Source organism: Thermobia domestica, chromosome 2 (genome assembly GCF_964235325.1).
Source record: "Thermobia domestica chromosome 2, izTheDome1.hap1.1, whole genome shotgun sequence".
Taxonomy (NCBI): Eukaryota; Metazoa; Arthropoda; class Insecta; order Zygentoma; family Lepismatidae; genus Thermobia; species Thermobia domestica.
In genome coordinates this window covers 105,904,476-105,924,440 of record NC_137455.1, presented here as the reverse complement: position 1 = coordinate 105,924,440, position 19,965 = coordinate 105,904,476, and the positions used below count along the sequence as shown (strand labels likewise).

The following is a 19,965-nucleotide window of genomic DNA, read 5'->3' as shown; positions in this document are numbered from 1 at the left end:
AAGAAAAATATGCTGGAAAATCAATCCATAAGCTCAGTTTACATGGTTTCCAGGTAGTGAAACAAAAACTGCCATACTCTGACAGCTGTGTAATTTTAAGGTTGAAGAAAGAACACTGATCGACAGACAGCGGCTATGATTTTCTCTGAAAACTATACTTCTGCAAGAAGGCCTCCCACGAGGTATCTAATTATTACAAACCGCTTTTTGATGTATTTCGGAAATTGAGGTTACACAAAAATTTTCGATGTTTGCTTTACGAATGGTACGAAAAGGATATTTATTTATCAATTATTTTGTGAGAAAAACTCTTGGGACGGTATGCCTTTCATGTTGCTGGTTTCATAAAGTAAAAAGTATAAAAGACCAGAGATCGTTGTTGACTTTTAATGGACGTAGTTAACATGAACGCCCACTTCTGCCCAAGGAACTGTGGGAGGAGGAATATGGGAGGAAACACGGAGGGGCGTCTTTTTAAGATTTTAGGTGGTGACCGATCCGTTAAAACTACTCCCCGTCGACAATTGAACCGAAATGAACTCTTTGACAATTCTCTGCATGAATTCGAACAACGTGTGTAGGCGCTAAAAGTTATGATACATGTCTCTTTAGAGAAACTCCAGCGAAGTTGTTTCCATACAGTTTAGAAATATGAGTTTTGTGCAGTACACTAAACGTTGTGTGAGATCAGACGGAAGATTGCGATTCGAGCAACGTAGTACCACAAATCTTTTGAAACAAATTAAAAACCGTATTCTCGTATTTTTCTTCTCGGGTCGGTGAAATTTTCATTGGTTTCCACTCTTCCCTATTCTGACTTTTCATTTTCATGTATTTTTTTTCTTCCCTTCATCTTGTATTATTTCAATTGTAGCCTTCCTCTAGGATTTTTTGTATTAAAAAAAAAAAAAAAATCCCATAGTTAATAGCTTGATTCCACCACTTCATAATATGCCCAATGATCCTACCTCTTGTTTTCGAAATGGTCTTCATGAGTGTTTGATGAAGCCAATATGTTCAGTTAGTTGGCGAAAATGTTACACAGATATTATTAAAATAAATAAATAAATATTGCTTTGTTGAATGATTTGTATTTCTAGTTTAAGTTATTTAGGATACTAAAGTTAATATAAACCAGTTAGTCATTCCTCTTGCTGATGTTGACTCTATAGAAACATCTATCAGAGAATTTAAATGTACATCCATGTCCAAAATGATTGTCGCATATCTATAACTGTCTTCTTGTAAGGATATAATTCGATAAGGATTTTGCAGGTACTTTTAATACTGATACTATGTGTGAAATCGGGAAATGTATATTTGCGGTAAATTTCATAGGAAAAGAATTATAAATACGAAAATTAGCGTGAGTAAAACAAAATGTTGCTAAATGGACAAGAAAGTTTAATTTTCGTTTTATTGTTCTTATTTACTGCTCTTGTGGCATGAAAATTTGTCACATACATGTCTTTGCCGATTATACACTTAATAGCATTATAAGAAATACCGGGCGAATTCGTTATCAAATTATATTCCTACAACAACATATTTATAGACATGCGACAGTAATTTTGGACGTGAGGGTACCTTGCGGTAGAAAAGTAGTAATTACGAATGACATGAAAAGAAATATTTAGTTTTACATCCAACAGTTATGCTATGCTTTTTAGTCTACAGGAAATGGATGAAGGATGATGGATGAACGGGAGAACCCAGAGAAAATCCACGCACACGGTGTTTGTCCACCATAAAGATCACTTGGCGCAAGCGGGATCGAACCAGGAGCCCTTCGCACCAAAGATGATCACTCGACCACTAAGACACATCTCCCAGTAATTACGAGTATTATATGGAATTATATTGTATTTTTGTTACTTTTGATTTCTTGCAAATCTTAGATTCAGTCACACACGGTAAATCATCACCGCAAAATCTGAAGTCATGCATTTCTTTCGTAAGCCACTTAACAAGCTCAACCCACAGTAGGTCTCATAATGTTTGTGCAATATGTTGTCATATTAGCTAATGTAAGTAGTGAAACTTTAATTTATAGCTCATATTATACTTATCACTTGGCAAGAACAAGAAGAAAAAAAATGAGTTGGGGTATACAAGAGGTTTGTTCTGAGCAAACATGTTTGTTTCACAATACACTATAGCAGAAATAAACTAGCAGAACGTAATTTGTCATCGAAGAAAATATTCTTATGCAGTCATGTGCAACAAGAAGTTCCTAGAAGATATCCATTTACTTGGCGACAGTTTGCCCAAGCCACACTTGATTATGAGTAATGACACATACGCACAGTCACTTCACCTTTTAAAGAGAAAGAAACGCTTTTCTGTTTGCGAAAAAAAAAAAAATGCTTCGAAGAACAGAAATCTTGTCACTAAAGGTGTATTCATATCTCGGAAAAGAATTACTACCTACAAAAATAAATAAATAATTTATTACGGAATATTTTAGTCACGTCTTTATTCTTTTCGATGTAAACGTGCTAACACCCTTGGTCGACACAGAATAGTTCAAAGGTCACAAACCTGCCCATCTTAACGACTGATCGCTTGTTAACATTGACAGGACCATAAAAGTAAAAGTTTTTTTTTTTTTTTTTTTTAAGTTATGGTGTACCCGGGTCAGCCTTGTACTGAAGGTTATGACTTCGACTCCTGGAGAGAAACATCCGTTGAACTTTTACTTTTGGTATAAATACCTACCACTATCAGCCAATAAACGATAAATAACTCAGTTTTAATTAATTGAAGAATTATGATATATTTTGCTACAAATGTTTATTCTATATTTGTATAACTTCAAATTAGCCAACTTAGGTAGTCACTAGGGTGATGTTATGCATAATTTATGTCTTTGTCAATACTTTAAACACTAGATTATTTGTAAGTTTTAATATATAATTTACTAAATGGAAATCTACAATCTTAAATTTTCTAAAACGCCAAACTAGTTATCACGGGGCGTTTCTCGAAACATTTCTAATCAGTGGCGCCGATTTCTATATAACTTTGGGGGAGTCCGTTTTAGTATGTGAGCTCCATGATCAGATAACACCTATAAGAAATAAATAAGAATTTTTAATACAAATACGGGAAGCCCAAGTAAAGTTTGGATATCTGGACCCTCTCGGCCCTCCAGAATCAGTGCTCATGCTTCTGGTTAAGCAGAGCGAATTTTGTTGCTACAGTGAAAAGCGGAACTATTAACCACTAGGATGTTTGGAAATTAATTAGCGAAACAGGAGAATTAACTTTATTTTTTCAATAATTATCTTCAAGCAAAAAAAGAGTTTTTATTGAAAACATTGGCTACATTCAATTGAGCGTCTATTTGTCTATTTGTCTTTCGTGTAATTTGTCTACTCTGTGACATGTAATCTACATTTTTCTGCGTATCAGAATCTGTAGATTTTCTTTTACGTTTAAAAGAAGAAGAATATTTCAAGAAATGGGAAAACAGCACCTTCGACCCCCAAATAAAAGATAAAACACTATGAATGTTAACCGAGTATTCTGTTGATGTATGAAATATTTCTGGGACATTCTTAGAATATTCTACGAATATTGCTGCTTCAGAGAAAGAAAGACTTTTCCGTGTTCGAGACAGATTCAGCTAATTACACGTTTTTTTCAATACAAACTTCCGCAGAGAACAGGTTTAAATTTTAATATTAATACTAAATAGAATTAAAATTAATATCTAAGTTCCAAAAAGTTAAAAATAAAAATGAAAAAATGGTTAGAGAATTGATTTTATTTATTTATTTATTTATTTATTAATAAAGCGCGTCATTAAAAATTCAGTTCCCATCCTGCCGATAGTTGCCTAACAGGGGGTCACATCTCAATTTGTAACCTTGCACGTAAATTCTTAAGATTTTAAGAGACTTCTAAAAGGTTAAGAAAATACACCATCTGCTCACAAATAACCCTACTGAGTTCTGGCCTTTAACATCTAAGAAAATATACAACATGTTCAATTTAATAGCCAGTCGACAATAACATAAAAATAGTCGTTAATGCCTGACTGTCACCACATTACAAGAAGGGAGTGAGAAACTTTGTATGTATTTCTTGCAATAGCTTGAATATGGCTAAAATAGAAGAATCTCAGGAAGGGAGGCACTTTAGGTACATGGAACATGACAGGAAACACGTAAAATTCAAGATTTACGAGCAGAAATAATAATTCTAATAAAAATAAGATTTGCCATTTTGGGACGAAGCGACACTGAATTGAGGAATTCTATCTTGAGTCTGAAGTTCTTAAATAAGAGTTTACAAAGACGATTTTATGACTATACATAGGTTATAGATAGTGTCGGATTGATGAAATGTTCAATGTGTGAGAGTATGTGAATGTGATACTATACTTTTTTATGCAAATATTGTCAGATTACAATAATGATCTGGTTAAATTTAAAATTTCAGATGGGGAAATCGAATCTGGATCGTAGAGTTTGAGTTAACAAAAAAAAAAAAAAAGTTTATGTTATTAAACTTACAGAATTTTATTACAAGCGACAATAGGGGGTAAAAAAGTTGTAAAATCCAGAATTGCTCAGACAAAGAAGGTATTCGAAGAAAAACAAAAGCTTCTAATCAGAAACATTGATATAGAATTGAACAAGTATTATATAGGGTGTCTCAAAAGTCCCCTGACATAGGGCAACTCTGTTATCAGAGTCACAACAAAATGTAAGAGGAGAAACCGTCTTCAAATGGCCTATGATGTTTTCAATCTAAAGTGAAGGGATTTTTAAAATCGGACGAGCCTGGATTTTTAAAATCGGGGCTATACACTCTTTATGCACCCAATATTAAATGGAAAATGCAACACTACCATTTATCTAGATCAACAACATAAGTCAATGAAGTTATTGTCTTTTACGCTAACATGTCGATGACCAGTCCCTATTTCAAATAATAAGTTCATTCATTGTGCTGTGGGTCCAGGTAAATGGCAACGTCGCATTTTCATTTAACATTGGGCACATGAAGGGTGTACAGCCCAAACTGCTCGTCCGATTTTTTTTTTTTTTTAAATCCTTAACTTTAGATTGAAAATGTCATATTTGGAGACGGTGTCTCCTCTTACATTTTGTTGTAACTCTGATAATGACAGTTATCCTATGTCAGGGGACTTTTGATACATCTTGTATATGGAATGTGGGGTTGTATGGATGTGAGGCGTGGACTTTAAGAAAAGAAAGGGGGAATGTGAGGCGTGGACTTTAAGAAAAGAGGGGGGGAAGAAGAATGATAGCCTTCGCAATATGATGTTATAGAAGGATGTTGAAAATTAAATGGGTGGATTAGATATCAAATGAAAGAGTATTGCAAATAGTTAAATATATATATTCTGAAGAATATTTCGAAAAGAAGAGATGGATGGTTGGGTACTTCGGGGAAAGGGAAAATACCTAGTGGAAGGCCACGATTAAAATACACTGACCAAATAATACAAACTATAGGGAAATTAAAAGTCTGGCTCAGGATAAAAAACAAGCATAGTCAAACCAATCGAAAGATTAATGAGCTTAAAAGAAGATTAATCTTGTGATGAGTTTAGCAATATCATGCACAGAATTACATTATGTGACTAACCTTGTTTCCAGTACAATAGCATGGCAGAAAAAAAAATCATTTAGTAACGTCTCCTACTGATGAAAATGTCTCTGAGAAACAAGCTTACCGAAAGAAGAGTATTTTGCATAGTTCATTGTTCCTGAGGGTAAAAATAAAAACGATCTCTGGAGCATAAACCGTTGAAGAAAACTCAGATCGTGAGAACAACTCCTACATGCTTCCCAAAAGGGCGCTGGGAAGACGTTCCTGTTTACACATGGACAGCACGAATTATTCGTCATCGCTATTTTGGGTAAACCTATTATCACAAGAAAGTAAAAGTACGTCTTTATATTCCTATAAAAGGCCAAGTTAAAGGGCGGAGTCTTTCTTTTGGTGTTCCAGTGCACAGAGAGTTCCTTGGAAGGGGACACTTCGACGATGTTCCCACAGAGGGAAGAAGAAGAAAAAAAGATCAAAGTAGTTGCCTATGATCCAATGAGGAAGACGGGGCTTCCATGAGGTGAGGCTGCTTTTTTTTTTCTTTCTTTTAGTGTCATGCACATCTCACATTGCTCCTCAAGCCACCCCGATTCTTCTTCTTATTCCTGATATCCTTGTCTTCAATCATGAAGGTACTGTACAGCAAAAGCCTACGCCAAAGTTCTTCTATAGAGTATGATACGCCCTACAAGAAGAACCATGTGAACTCTGCAGAATACTACACTCTCACCCAACGGTCCAAGAGAGCAGAGACCGGTTTTCCATCTAACAAAACTTCATATCAAAAACGATGCAAGAACATCTTTTTTCTATTTAAAAAAAGTAATAAAAAAAGCACACACACACACAAAAGTCTTGACATTTGCGGCACAAAGCAAAGACACTAATGAAAATCTGCCAATATGGAAACGCTTATCACAGTTAATTAGTAAAAGAAGACCTGTTGTTGATCCAGGTTCTTTTACAACCAAATGTTATTTCAAATTATTTATTTGGAGCCGACAACTCCAAAAAAATAAATAAATCAACTAATATTACTTGCACAATGTCAATTTTTGGAATTAGCGAAACAAGTATTTATTAACTAGCAGAAACAAAAGTTCGTATTGGAATCCATTTTTTTAATCTTGTAAAATAAAGGTATGTCTTTGTTTTAGGGACTATTTTTTGGACTACTGTCATGAATTATGTATGTTATTTCTAAACTTCCAACGGCTCTGCACTCTGAACTTTAAGAACATTGATAATTCAAAAGGTATGAACAGCAAATAAACAGTAGCTATATATATATATATATATATATATATATATATATATATATATATATATATATATATATATGACATTAGAAAGAGTGTGAAAGACAACGCGATAATTTTTATTTAAGAAAATACTAATCCACTGAAATTTACACCAGATTTAAAGTTGGATATAAAATGCCTTTCAACAACTGATATGGACATACGGGTTTGTGAGTGGCCTTCATTAATTAATTTTAAACAGGCGAAAAAATGAAATGAAATCTTTATGTCCCATGGTTATGCCGGCTAGACTAAAGAAGACGGTGATAACGAGAACTTAATGAAATGGTGGAATGAAAAAAGAGAGAGGAAACGGGAAAATCCCGAGAAAACTCACACACACGGTGTTTGTCCATCACAAAGTCCACTTGGTGCGAGATGGGATCGAACCAAGGACCCTATGCACCAGCAGTGAACGCTCTACTTCTGAGCCACCTCGGCCCCGTAGGCGAAAAGGTCCATTACAGTTGATCACTTTATCATATATTTCTGTTCTGGACTTCTAGCAGTATTCTTATCATTCAGTAAGACAAAACATAATTAGTAAACAGCATTGTTGTATGACTCTAGAAATGATCATCACAAATTGCATCCATATTGGAACCTCCGTATTCTAAATAAAGTTGTGTTTCATTAGCGTACACATAATTTCATGAAATGTTTAGGAACACAAACTCATATTATTTCAGATCATGCGCCATTTTAGTATCCATATCTTAGTTTGGATAAATGTTTATTTTTTTTTCCATAATCTAGAACCCACTTCCTTAGCGTACGCCACTGATAGGTTCCCACAAAATTCACGGAATGGCTACAATATTAGTAAAAACAAATCAAAGAAATTGGTATAACTTACCGAAAGTGGAGATTCACTGAGTGACGAATAGCTTGAAGATCTGGAGGACAGAGGTTCTGGCCCCAGGCTCGAGTAGCTGGCTGTCGAGCTAAGAGACAAAGTGTCCGCCCGCGCCCGAAAAGGACTCAGTTGTACATGTTTTAGCATTCTGAAAGAAATAAAAAAAAGCACTTGTGTAATATACAAGGTAGCTATTACTAATATCTTTCAATGTACTTTAACCCTTAAGGAAAAGAAAAAAATATTTGGTTATAATAACTCTTATAGCTACTTATGGACTGAAAGCTAATGGAAATGATGAGAAATACAAATGAATAACGCCAAGCACTTAGCAGAATGACACAGCTACAGAAAACCCACGCATTTCTATCTTAAGGTTGATTCATCATCATGTGATTACTATAGCTCATAAATAGATTTTTTTCCTACGACAGTATCGACTTCAAACTCTCGCCATAACATTACTATGGTACTCCAGTTACTTATAATACTACTATACCATCAAAAATAATCATTTTTCAGTTTCATTTTCTCTAAACAACATACAACATAAGACACTAAATTCATATTTCATTTCATTCATTGAATGATATATTTCATTGAATAATTTATATTTCATATATATGTCATTTAATAAGATACTAAATTTATATTCAATAGCACATGATCCGAACTGTGTGAACTGACGCCCAAATACTATAATAGAGACGGGCGCTCTATCTCTCAGAAAGTACATTAAAATAGAAGAAACCCTAGTGCTCTCAGGCACCGGAATGTTGCTAATTTGATGGGAATAGAAATATCTCTGCAAAGAAAATCTTACGAAGGCAAGCTGTATTCACACACACACACACACACATATATATATATATATATATATATATATATATATATATATATAGAGAGAGAGAGAGAGAGAGAGAGAGAGAGAGAGAGGTGGATCCAACCTCCCTTGACTCTCAAGTATACACTGGATAAAACCTGCTTTACACTGGATAAAACTGCAAACTATGGTTTAGCCCCTCCCTTGATCATTTCCTGGATCCGTCAATATATATATATATATATATATATATATATATATATATATATATATATATATATATATATATATATATATATATATATATATATATATATATATATATATATATATTATTTATCTTATTTTATTTTATTTATATTTATTTATTTATTTATTTATTTACTGTTTTGTTTGTTTCAAGGGGTCCACGGGAATTAAGAGTCATTGAAAGGGGTTCCAGATATCACAAAGATTTGGAAACGCTGATGGACACAAATAATAATAATAATAATAATAATAAAAAACGAAAGTCAATGTCCTCGGCTATTGGTGATCAGTCCAGTGTAGACACTGAAGGATACGAGTGCTGTAGTATTCCAAAAGACTTCTCTTTTTTTGAATTCACTTATCTCTACAACAAAACGATCATAGCATTACGAACTTCCTGCAAACACAAAATTCCTTTTCGATGTTGCTTTTTTTCTTTCTTTTTAATTTAAATATCCCTTAATGATAAATAGTCCGGAAATGGCAAATTCAAAATTGGAACGTCTCATTCATTTAAAGAGAACGGACATTTTTGTTTCTTCACTGCCGAATCAAGTTTCACATCCATATCCTGAGGGACTGAGGGTGTCATCGAGCGTGCGTGGGCTTTAAGAATTTGCTACCGTCCATTCAATACGTAAGTTAATTCTACAAACAAACTCCTTCTGGGCAAGAAAGAACGAGAGAAACACCAGTATAATCTTCATTTTCAACGCTACAACCTGTAATAATATTCTTAACAAGGTCGCATATTTTACAGTATTACCATCTCTCTGAGGCAATATTCAGATATTAGACGGAGAGGAAACGTAAACTATTTGACCCAATAAAAGATATAATAATGTACTAAAAACAATTATGATGAAATTACTGGACATTATAGAAATTGCACTTTGATTTCGCAATCTTGTTTCGATATGTATGAATATGACATGCTACTTCTGTTGTCGCTGCTAGTGTATCTAATTGCGTAGGTTAGGATACCCTGCAACACGGGAAATCCAACCGGTCCACACACTTTTAACAACTGCCGGACACGCGACAACATTCAATCACCTGTGACGAAGGATGTTCATATGTTATTCAGGCTCTCAAAAGATACAGAAGAGGTATTGTGATTGGCCGTACGTAGAGTGTCGATGTCTAAAAATTAATATGCCACCCGCGTAAGCTGTAAGTGAACAGCGAAGAAGAAGAAGAAAAAAAACCCAGGATGTTTTTTGGGTAGGTCTCTTTTAATGAATGTACTACTACTACTCATACACGTAACACACAGGAAGTAAAATTGCTAAACTGTTGGTTGGTGGTTGATTCACTAGCACCTGATACATTTATATTAACATAAATTTGTGGATATGTAAGGTACATTGCTCTTTGGGTCTTTGACAACGAAGTCAACTTCGTATGAAGACCACGGCAGGCGTGCACCCAATAGCTCTTGAAATATTTAACTACAAACATTATCAAACTTATCCAAAAATTAAGATCATTAAAAAAAGTTTAAAGTTTAGCGTTCCTCTTCAGCAAAAAGGTTATATGAGACGTGGACCTACAGTTTAACGTAGGATTCTAAACACATGAGCGCCCACCGGGAATCGAGCCTGGGTTTCCCGCACTAACCATTAAAGTCATTTCTGTCAAGAAAGATTTCAATGAATTGATTAGTCCTTTGCAGAATACGAGTGTCCAGTTAATTTTTGAATCTAAAATTAACTAATGCCACAGTTTCATTATCATTTATCAAATATAGTCCAGTAATGTAGGTGACTTGAGTTGATCTTGAGTTCAACGTCCCTGTCAGCAGCGAGGCTAGATCAGACGGGACCTACTGATTAACAAGGAATCCGAAGCACATGAGTCCCCGCCGGGAATCGAACCCGGCTCTCTTCCACGCCAAAGGCGCGTATGCTAACCGCTTAGCTACGAAGGAGCTCTGCATTAATGTAGTCCAAACCTTAGTTTACAGATAGAATCATAGGCTTTTTATTACTTGGAATAATTATCATAACTAACAGCATGTAACGATCCGATTTATTTATTTATACATATCTCGGGGCATTATCATCATTTATGACCTTAAACCCGTCATGTTTGAAGAATGACGTTCCTTGAGAAGCACGTATAACCTCTGGCCTGATCCATTGTGACGGTTCGAGGTAGAATAACAAACCAAGGTATATTTGAATTTTTAACTTTTCAAAGCAAATATGTGAAGAATACAAAAGCCAAAAGCAATGAAAAGTAAAATTTAAAATAAAGTTTACACCTATTACTTTTCCAGTTTAGTATGCAATTCACACACATGCTTGCATATACAAGTATTATTTTTCGTTATAACCACTTCTTTGCTGTTTGTCTAAAGACACTCATGAACAATAACGATGACTTAATACTTAAAAATGTGATTTTTCCATTGCAAAAGGTCAACATGTCTGACGCATTTCACTACGTCTGCGAGATTATGCGTAACGTTTCAACCAGTTTTCCGTCGTCACAAAATGCCTTCCTCGACACTTCTTGAGAATTTGTGGGAAGGGGCATATTTCGCAAGAGAAAATGCGGAAACTACTGTAGATTATTTTGAACCAGGACCACCCTTGTGACTTAGTATTTGTTATCACATTGTTTATTCTCCTATAGTATCATTATCTTTCAGGAAGTGGCTATTATCGAAGAACAAATGCAGAGACTTCAACTATTGACTTGAAAGGTAACCAGTCGGTCACGTAGCTACTGAGTACACAATGTTTTTGGTAGCTTTTATCAGAAAGTCAACTCTAGTTTTGGCAAAAATTCTTCTGATTTCTTTCCATTCACTATTTCAACTGGCGTTTTATATTGCAACTTCATTTTGTTCTTGCTTATGATTGATAACAATTTGTTTTTTTGATTGAAATGAACATATGACAATTGTTTTGTATTATGATGCTATGTATCCAGATGGGTGAGTAGTATCTAAGGTGACTAAATGTTTTGATTTATAGTCTGGACAATACTTCTTAGTGAGCATCAATTCCACATTTTAGTTTCTTTCTAAATCGGTACATTAAAATCAAAAGATTTATATGCTATGTTGTATGTTACCTAATTTCTTCACCTAATTTAAACATCTCAAACTGTTCTTTATAAAAAAAATATATATATTTTTTCAATACAATTCCGGACATTTTTTTCCAGGCATCTTCCAGTGTCTTACACTCACACAATCATATTAACGTCATTTCGAACTCACACTTATGTCACTATCTTAACATCACGCTCAATATCATCTGTCCGATTTCATGTTCACACCACCTATCAGCCAACACAATCACTCAACTTCACAAATCACATTGTGGGGTTGAAGTGGGGTAAGTTCCAAACTTGTAAACGCCGACTCTATGACCCCCGGGCATAGTATAGCCTTGCAATTATAATGAATATTTCCCCTTACTAGGAGAAAACTACTCAAATATGAATTTATATATATTTAGAATGGTATCCTTAGTTAAGGCAAAAACTGTTTCCTGATGTAACACATAAAATACGCGGTAACCAGAAAGGGTAAATTATCAAAAGTAATCCTTGATGTTTATATATATAAATAAATATATTCTAATATAGGCAATAAAAGGATCATTATGAATGACGTTTATGAATGAATAGGCTTGCATTTATGACAAGGATCAAGAATATCTAAATACTTTTGCCTAAATGTTTATGTAACCTGTAACTGTTCATTGTTTTGAGGGTTGCATATTAGCGTTACGCGAAACGGACATTTTAGAATGAGTGGGATCTGGATATCCATTGTTAAAGTAACCGGTTCCCGAGGAGATGGTAGCGATTTGGCTGCATTAACGAACTCGACCGAGATCATCGTTCTAACTATCTATAATAATAATAATAATAATAATAATAATAATAATAATAATAATAATAATAATAATAATAATAATAATAATAATAATAATAATAATAATAATAATAATCGCTTTCCCTCCAGAGTTATTGTGTGGGGTAGCTTACGAACATTAAGTACGTACGTACACTCATGTCCAAAATGATTGTCGCATATCTATAACTGTCTTCTTGCAAGAAGATAATTTGATAATGATTTTGTGGTAAGTTTCATAGGAAAAGAACTATAAATACGAAAATTAGAATGAGTAAAACAAAATGTTACTAAATGGACAAGAAAGTTTTATTTTCGTTTTATTATTCTTATTTACTGCTCTTTTGACATGAAATTTGTCATATACATGTCTTGGCCGATTATACACTGTACTAACATTATAAGAAATGGTATCTTCCTACTTGCGACAGGAACTGTTAACTGTCCTATGAGCGACCGATTCGATCTGTTAACTGGCCTATGAGTCACCGATTCGTTCATACTAAGATAATGGAAGAAGATAAGGTTCACTCTTCTTTAACTTGTTTCGTGCTAGTGTGATTTAGAACCTAATAAAATGTACTATGTGATTCTAATGTAATTAAAAATTGCGTGTGAAAATGATACGGAGCATAAGTTTAGCTTAAATATGTTATAAAGAAAGAAATCAAAAAGAAGGTACTCCCCGCTTGAGTATATCAAAGAAATCTAAAAATACGGTGTATTCGAAGGAATTATTACATAAGTTCATCTAGCTATAAGGGATTATATCAGATTGCTATATGACAAGGTTTTATGTATGTCATAACAAGGGGAGGTGAATTAACCAATTAGTTTACATTTTGGTAGCTTACAACAAGGGGACAGCAATTTAAAGAGTTTGTTTATCTTTTGGATTGTTTACAGTGCACTGCGTTGTAACTGATGGGATTAGTTGGCAATCAGGGTGCGAAATCCTGGGGGGGGATGAGGGGGAATTCCCCCTCACTTACTATTTTTTGGAAAATAATCCCCCCACCGCAGAGTTACTGGGGGGAAGAGAATATGCAGATATTTGTCAGAAGTCATACATATTTCTTGAAAATGTAACGTTAGTTTCCCTACAAATTATTTCAAGGGCACACGTACTCCATTAATACAAGTTCAAGACACTTATCAATATATTTACAAATATTTCAGTAGAAAAAGTATAATGAAAGTCATCGAAGTGCAGGTAGCGCTAAGCAAAAATAAAAATGCAGGGAATAATTAAACTACTTTGATCTGGCAACGCTGTAAACAAAATGGAGATGAGATCTGAAGTAACTATTCTTTTTTGTCCTTCTACTACTAAGGAGATCATACTTGAGTGCGGTGTTATTGACTTCTTGAATGCAACAAAAATGAATCGTAGGAAGAGTGCTACGAATAACGTAATTACAAAATACTTCAACGTTAATTCTGAGTGAGACAATAAAGTTCGCAAACTAAGTAGTGTCTTGTTAATAATGGGTCCTATTCACGAACAAAAGCAGTGACGAATGCAGTAGTGGTGAAACGGGTGAAGGTGAAAAGAAGTGTTTTAGTGCAAATGTGATTGAAGCTTCTAAAATACGTTTGTCAGAGAGTTCGGGTGATGGAAGTGATAACAATGTCAAGTAAAATAGGCCTATGTTTAGCAGAAGGGGTCCAGCTCTTTCCTCTAAAAATGTTACAATTTTGTTAATTTCTGTTCACATTCGGTTAGTTAGGTTAGGTTTGGTTAGGTTAAGTTAGTTTAGTTTAGGTTAGGTTAGTTTAGTTTAGTTTGTTATATTAGTGTAGGGGTCCCGCATAATTTTCCAAAAAAATGATAGAATTTCGCTTATTTCTAGTAATATTAGGTTAGTTTAGGTTAGTTCAGGTTAGCTTAGGTTAGTTTATGTTAGGTTAGGTTAGATTTGGTTACGTTATGTTACGTCTAAGTACTTGCATCATTCATTTCTCCTATACATTTTGTGTTTTTTACGTGCTTCTGGACCCCTTGTACTAAACATAATCCGTAAAATAAACTAAAATGTAACATTGTTAGAAGAAAGTCAACCGTCCATGGAATGGAAAAGATTTCAGATTTCGAGGAAACATGGTAGATCATGGTTTATTTTCGAAATGAAAGCAGGACAGGAGGTGATGATGTGTAATGTGTGTAAACTGTGTGCTTCTTTCGTGTGTAAAAGCAATAAGATTAAAACTGCCAATAATGACTTGCCGTGATCATCGAAAGGTGTTTCTCGGAAAAATAAAAAGAAAAATTTGGATGTCGTATACAGACATGAACTAAGTTCAGTTCATCAGTTGTGCTTAGAAGCAGAATTCAGAAAAAAGGCACTGGAAAAAGCACAGAAACGGTACGGGAAACGTGTCTGAGAAAGCAAGAACAGCAATTGGATGTAACGATAAAAGTATTTCGTACCGTACTGTATATATTAATGCAAAGCGAGTTGAAGGATCACCCAGAACTGGTAAAATTACAACGTGCAAATGGTTTAGACATGGGAGCTCGCCTCCATACAGACAAAAGTGCTACTTTGATAACACATTTCATTACAGATCAGCTACACAAGAAATTGGTAACATTTTTGAAGTATACTGATTGCTTCTCTATATCTGTTGATGAGTCTCTGATGATCTGTCTCTGATGATGATGAGTCTGTTGATGTCTGTTGATGAGATTGATTCTCTGAAAAGCATTTGTTTCTGTATATTACGTACGTGGATGAGAGGAATATTTCTCGGAGCTGTTTCCATAATCTTAGTACGCATTGAGAAAGTAGACGCAAAAGCAATAGAAATGAAGATCATTGAAGCTTTCGCAAAAGATGTCATTGATTCTGATATTCTTAAAGATAAACTTGTGGGTCTTGGATCAAATGGCGCATCGGTTTTCATAGATAAGCGCGATGGAGCTGCTGCTCTCATTAGAAGAAATTTTGCTCCCCACTTAGTCAGTATTCATTGCATGGCTCATAGGCTTGATTTAGTAACAGAAAAAAGTTTTTGAGTCGTGAACGCAGTACACCACTTCGAAAAGCTGCTTGATAAATTTTATAAAGTCTTCAGTAAGTCTTCTGCATTTGCTCGCCTCGAAAACACTGCCAAAGTCATTGGCGAAGAAGATGTTTGAAAGTAAAGAAACTGTTTCGAATCCGTTGGATTTCCAGTAAAAAAGATGTGCTGTAAGCCGTATATAGGGACTATCATCCATAATTGATTACTTGTCTTCTGCCGAAGTGACAGAATCAAGTGAACAAACGGTGGCAGTTTGAAAGTTTGTATCGTAAGCTAACTTCAAGACAAACCATATTTATGTTAGAGTTCCTTTTAGACATTGCACATGTATTAACTACGGGCAGTACAACAATGCAAAAACAAATCTGTATTATATCGAGAAATAGAAACTCAGTTACATACTGCGTGCACAACTCTTACTGAAATGAAAAATAAAATGATGACGTTTATCTCACGAATTGCAAAAAGAAGTATCTGTGTTATTGTGTTGACTGACTCGACATCATTTCAATTCGAGCGAGTAAGATGTCAAATCTTACAAGGGATTTTAGATAAACTACGAAGATTTCCAACTTGATATTAATGCAAGCTTGTAGAACACATTGAAGGTCAATAAAATAAATCACAACGTTTTAGTTCAGAGTACATTTTTCTTACATTGTTCAAGTTTTATTCAATACGGAATAGCATAATTGGAAATGACTGTGCTTTACGACAAGATGGTAAGCTTAGGTTAGCTTCTTTTCTTTCTAATAGATTATGACTTTGTGTACAGTAGTACGTTTAAAAGAACTTCCCCCTCACTTTGAATGAGATGATTTCGCACCCTGTTGGCAATAGCCAATGAGATGTAAGGGATTTCAAAAGCTGTCTTATATTATTGAAATATATTTTTCGTTTTACTTATAGTCTTAGGAAGTCTTCAAAGTAGATCGTTGGTGAAACTGTTACACGTTTAAGTTTTCCAAAATAAAATACATTGCTTTGCTTAGTGAGTAATTAAATTTGAATGAAATTAAGTACAGAAAGCAAAGCTTTTTTAAGAAAGAGAACATTACAATTGGATTTTCAATAATTAATTACGTACGAATATATTTTTCATGGAAATATTCCTGTTGTCTCATTAAGTTATTTGATATGTTTTATGTCAAATCTAAATCGAAATTAAGGTAAGTTTTATTTACATTCACAGTAGAGGGAAAATATATTTGACGAACAGTATCACCGGCACGTACATTTTTCATAGCAAGGTTGTTCGGACGCTAATAACGCCAGAGGCAAACATATTTTACAAGAGGGAATCATGTCATCTTTCATCATCTGAATGTAAATGAATCGGTCGCTCATGGGACAGATAACAGTTCCTGTCGCTAATAGAACTGTCGCTTCTAGGACTAATTCATAAGAAATACCGGACGAATTCGTTATCAAATTATATTCCTACAACAACATATTTATAGACATGCGACAATAATTTTGGACATGGGTGTACGTATTAATATTACAACCTTATAACGCCCACTATAGTATGATCTTAATACGCTTCATAGTCTTGACGAGGGAGATTTCTTAGTTGAGAATAAGTGGTCAGCACATTTGCTCTTGTAGGTGGAACATAAAACACTAAATCTAGCTACTAATTCATTACTTGCTTGCCATTTAATGAAAATCAAGTTTGTAGACTTATCAAAAACTATTAATAAAAGCTTATATTGGTTATGATAAATAAATAAATAAATACATAGAAAACAAAAAAAAACTTACTGTGCTGCATTATGTATGTAATCTTGTGATTACATTCCATTTCAGGTTCACAAAACTACACTACGCATACATACACACACACACACATGCACTATGAACAACTACCCGTCACTGACACAACAAACACGACAACAGAGAAATTTGTAGAAATGTGTGTGACTTCTTCACGCCGTATGCGGAAGACTGTCTAGAAAGTTAGATACGCATCGTTGATAAATAAATTCAACGATGGTATATATCCTCCCATTAACGATTCCTCACGCATGGTTTAAAACAACGGTCCGTAATGAAGAGAGTATAACCACAATATGCAGAGTCCCCAGTACGCAGAGCTTATTAAATAAATAAATTAATACATGACATTGTCAACTGGAGAAATGCTTTCTACCTTCTTTCACCCCACCCCTCTTTCATGAAACACATAGTACAACAAGCGTAAACAACTAGCTTGGAGTGTATAATATTATTTGTATGTATATTGTGTACATGTGTATGTGTGTAGAACGCTAAAATGGACAGGAGGGAGCGAGGGGGGGAGAGACTAAAGTGTGAAACGGAACTCACGTCACACAGCAATAAAATGAGGGCGTTTGCCTCTAAACGTGATGACTTGCATAAATTAAATACATCTAAAAAAAATATTGTTATATTTAATGTACTATGAACGCGTTTCTTTGCTTTTCTATGGAAGAAAGTTTATGTTAGCCATCATGGTTAATCTAACATACACCTTCGTGCAAAAATTCTAGTCAAACATATACCTTCTGATGTGAATGTAAAGCTGAATACAAAAGATATGTGTCCAATAAAACTCAATCCGAATACACCCGAATTCGCTCTTTTTGCATAGCTGGAAAATAAACACAAGTCCATTTTCATACGGTTCCTGTTGTAAATAACTTTGGAAAGAATTGACAAAGTGGTTTTCGAGAACATCTCTGTGCAGTAAATACATCTGCATTTAAATCGGACCATACAAATACGGTATTTAAAAGAGATGAAAGAAAAAAAGAAAGAGAGTATTGGGTGGGTACACATTTTTAGAAACTGCTGTATCAAAGTGTAGAACGATATGATTTGTACAGGTATGGATGGATCTTATACATCAAGAAATCCTAAGTTTACGACTAAAATACTATAAAAAGAAATAGATGACCATTCAACAATTAGAAGTAAAAGGTAGAGGGCGTGCTACATTCATTCAGAATAGGCCATAGGACGCTCAATGGTTGACGCTCAATGGTTGAGTGCAGGTTAGATTTCACACCTTCTAAACTTACCACCAAGTTCAACGGCGATGCAGTCTGCATCATGTTCCGATCGCCTTTGATCTCTAAAGTTTCCCTAGGTACACATTTTACAGAAGCTGAGTGAATCCCTGATGTGCATTGGAACGAGGGTAGAATGGAAACAAAAAGTCAAGCCCCCAGCGAGAATCGAACCGGTATTTCCCAGCCAGTACATAGGTGATTTATACGCCACCACGGCTTTACTTTCTTTCTTTCTTTCTCCCTCTCTCTTTCTTTTTAACATCTAACTTTTATGCATTGATTTGCAATTTGTAGACAAGGGATGTCTCAGTTGGCAAGCTCATACATTCAAACATGGTATATTACAAGAAAATGTGTTTCTTCCTAAGAAAATGACTCACTTTCTGTGTACGAGATCTCGGAAAGTTCTCAAAAAATTTCAAATGCTTTACTACATTCCAGAAGGTGTTAAAGATTAGTGGTACAGTTTCCTTCCGCTCAAATAGCTCTTTTTTTTCTTTTTCTTTTTAACTAATCCTTCGATGACCAAAAATCCTGATCATTTTCTTGCAAGACAAGGAATCTTACCCAAAAAAGTGGGAGACTTAATATTCCTGTTTTTAACTTGTCGCGTACAAGGTCATCCACCCTCGCAGCGATGTGATGCACACGCTAATGACAGGAAACCCCCGGACTGAGAAGACAAGAAAAAGTTGAAACATCCAGAAGGCATGAACTGAAAAATGCTGAAGGGGAAATTTGCTCCAATGAATTACTGAATTGTAATGGCCTTGCGCATGGTGGAACTACTCACAATATAAGAAAAAAAAAAAAAAACCGCACCGAAACGCAGAATTCTTTAAAGAAAGAAAAAAAAGGAGGGAGAAAATATTAAAGTCAATGTCTCCAGTACTGGACGAATGATTAAGGACTTTTATTTTCTTGGCAAACAATAACAACGAAAGGAAAGCACACGCAAAATAAAATTAAGTTCACAAGCAACACTGACAAACATATTTGCAGCTGGTGCCACGAACTGAACCGAATACGAAAAATACATCTACGACTAGGATAGTTTGACTCCGAACCAAGTATTGAAATTACTTCTACTACTAGATCTAAACTTCAAATTAAGTATATTAAAAAATGGAAATACTTCTACAAGTAGAAGATTTAAGCAACTATTATATTCAGGATTCAAATTTATTTGGAAAGCACGAATTCACTGACATTTC

The 19,965-nt window shown here is 34.6% G+C and overlaps 1 protein-coding gene across 1 annotated transcript in view; it reads right to left on the bottom strand.

Annotated features, from left to right (window-relative positions):
- The window catches only part of rau (RA domain-containing protein rau), a 212,847-nt gene that overhangs the window by 120,531 nt on the left and 72,351 nt on the right, over window positions 1-19,965 (bottom strand). The window contains exon 2 of the mRNA XM_081744512.1: window positions 7,744-7,891. Coding sequence (XP_081600638.1) covers window positions 7,744-7,890 — 147 coding nt within the window. The 5' untranslated portion in view covers window position 7,891. The remainder of the gene's footprint in view (window positions 1-7,743; window positions 7,892-19,965) is intronic.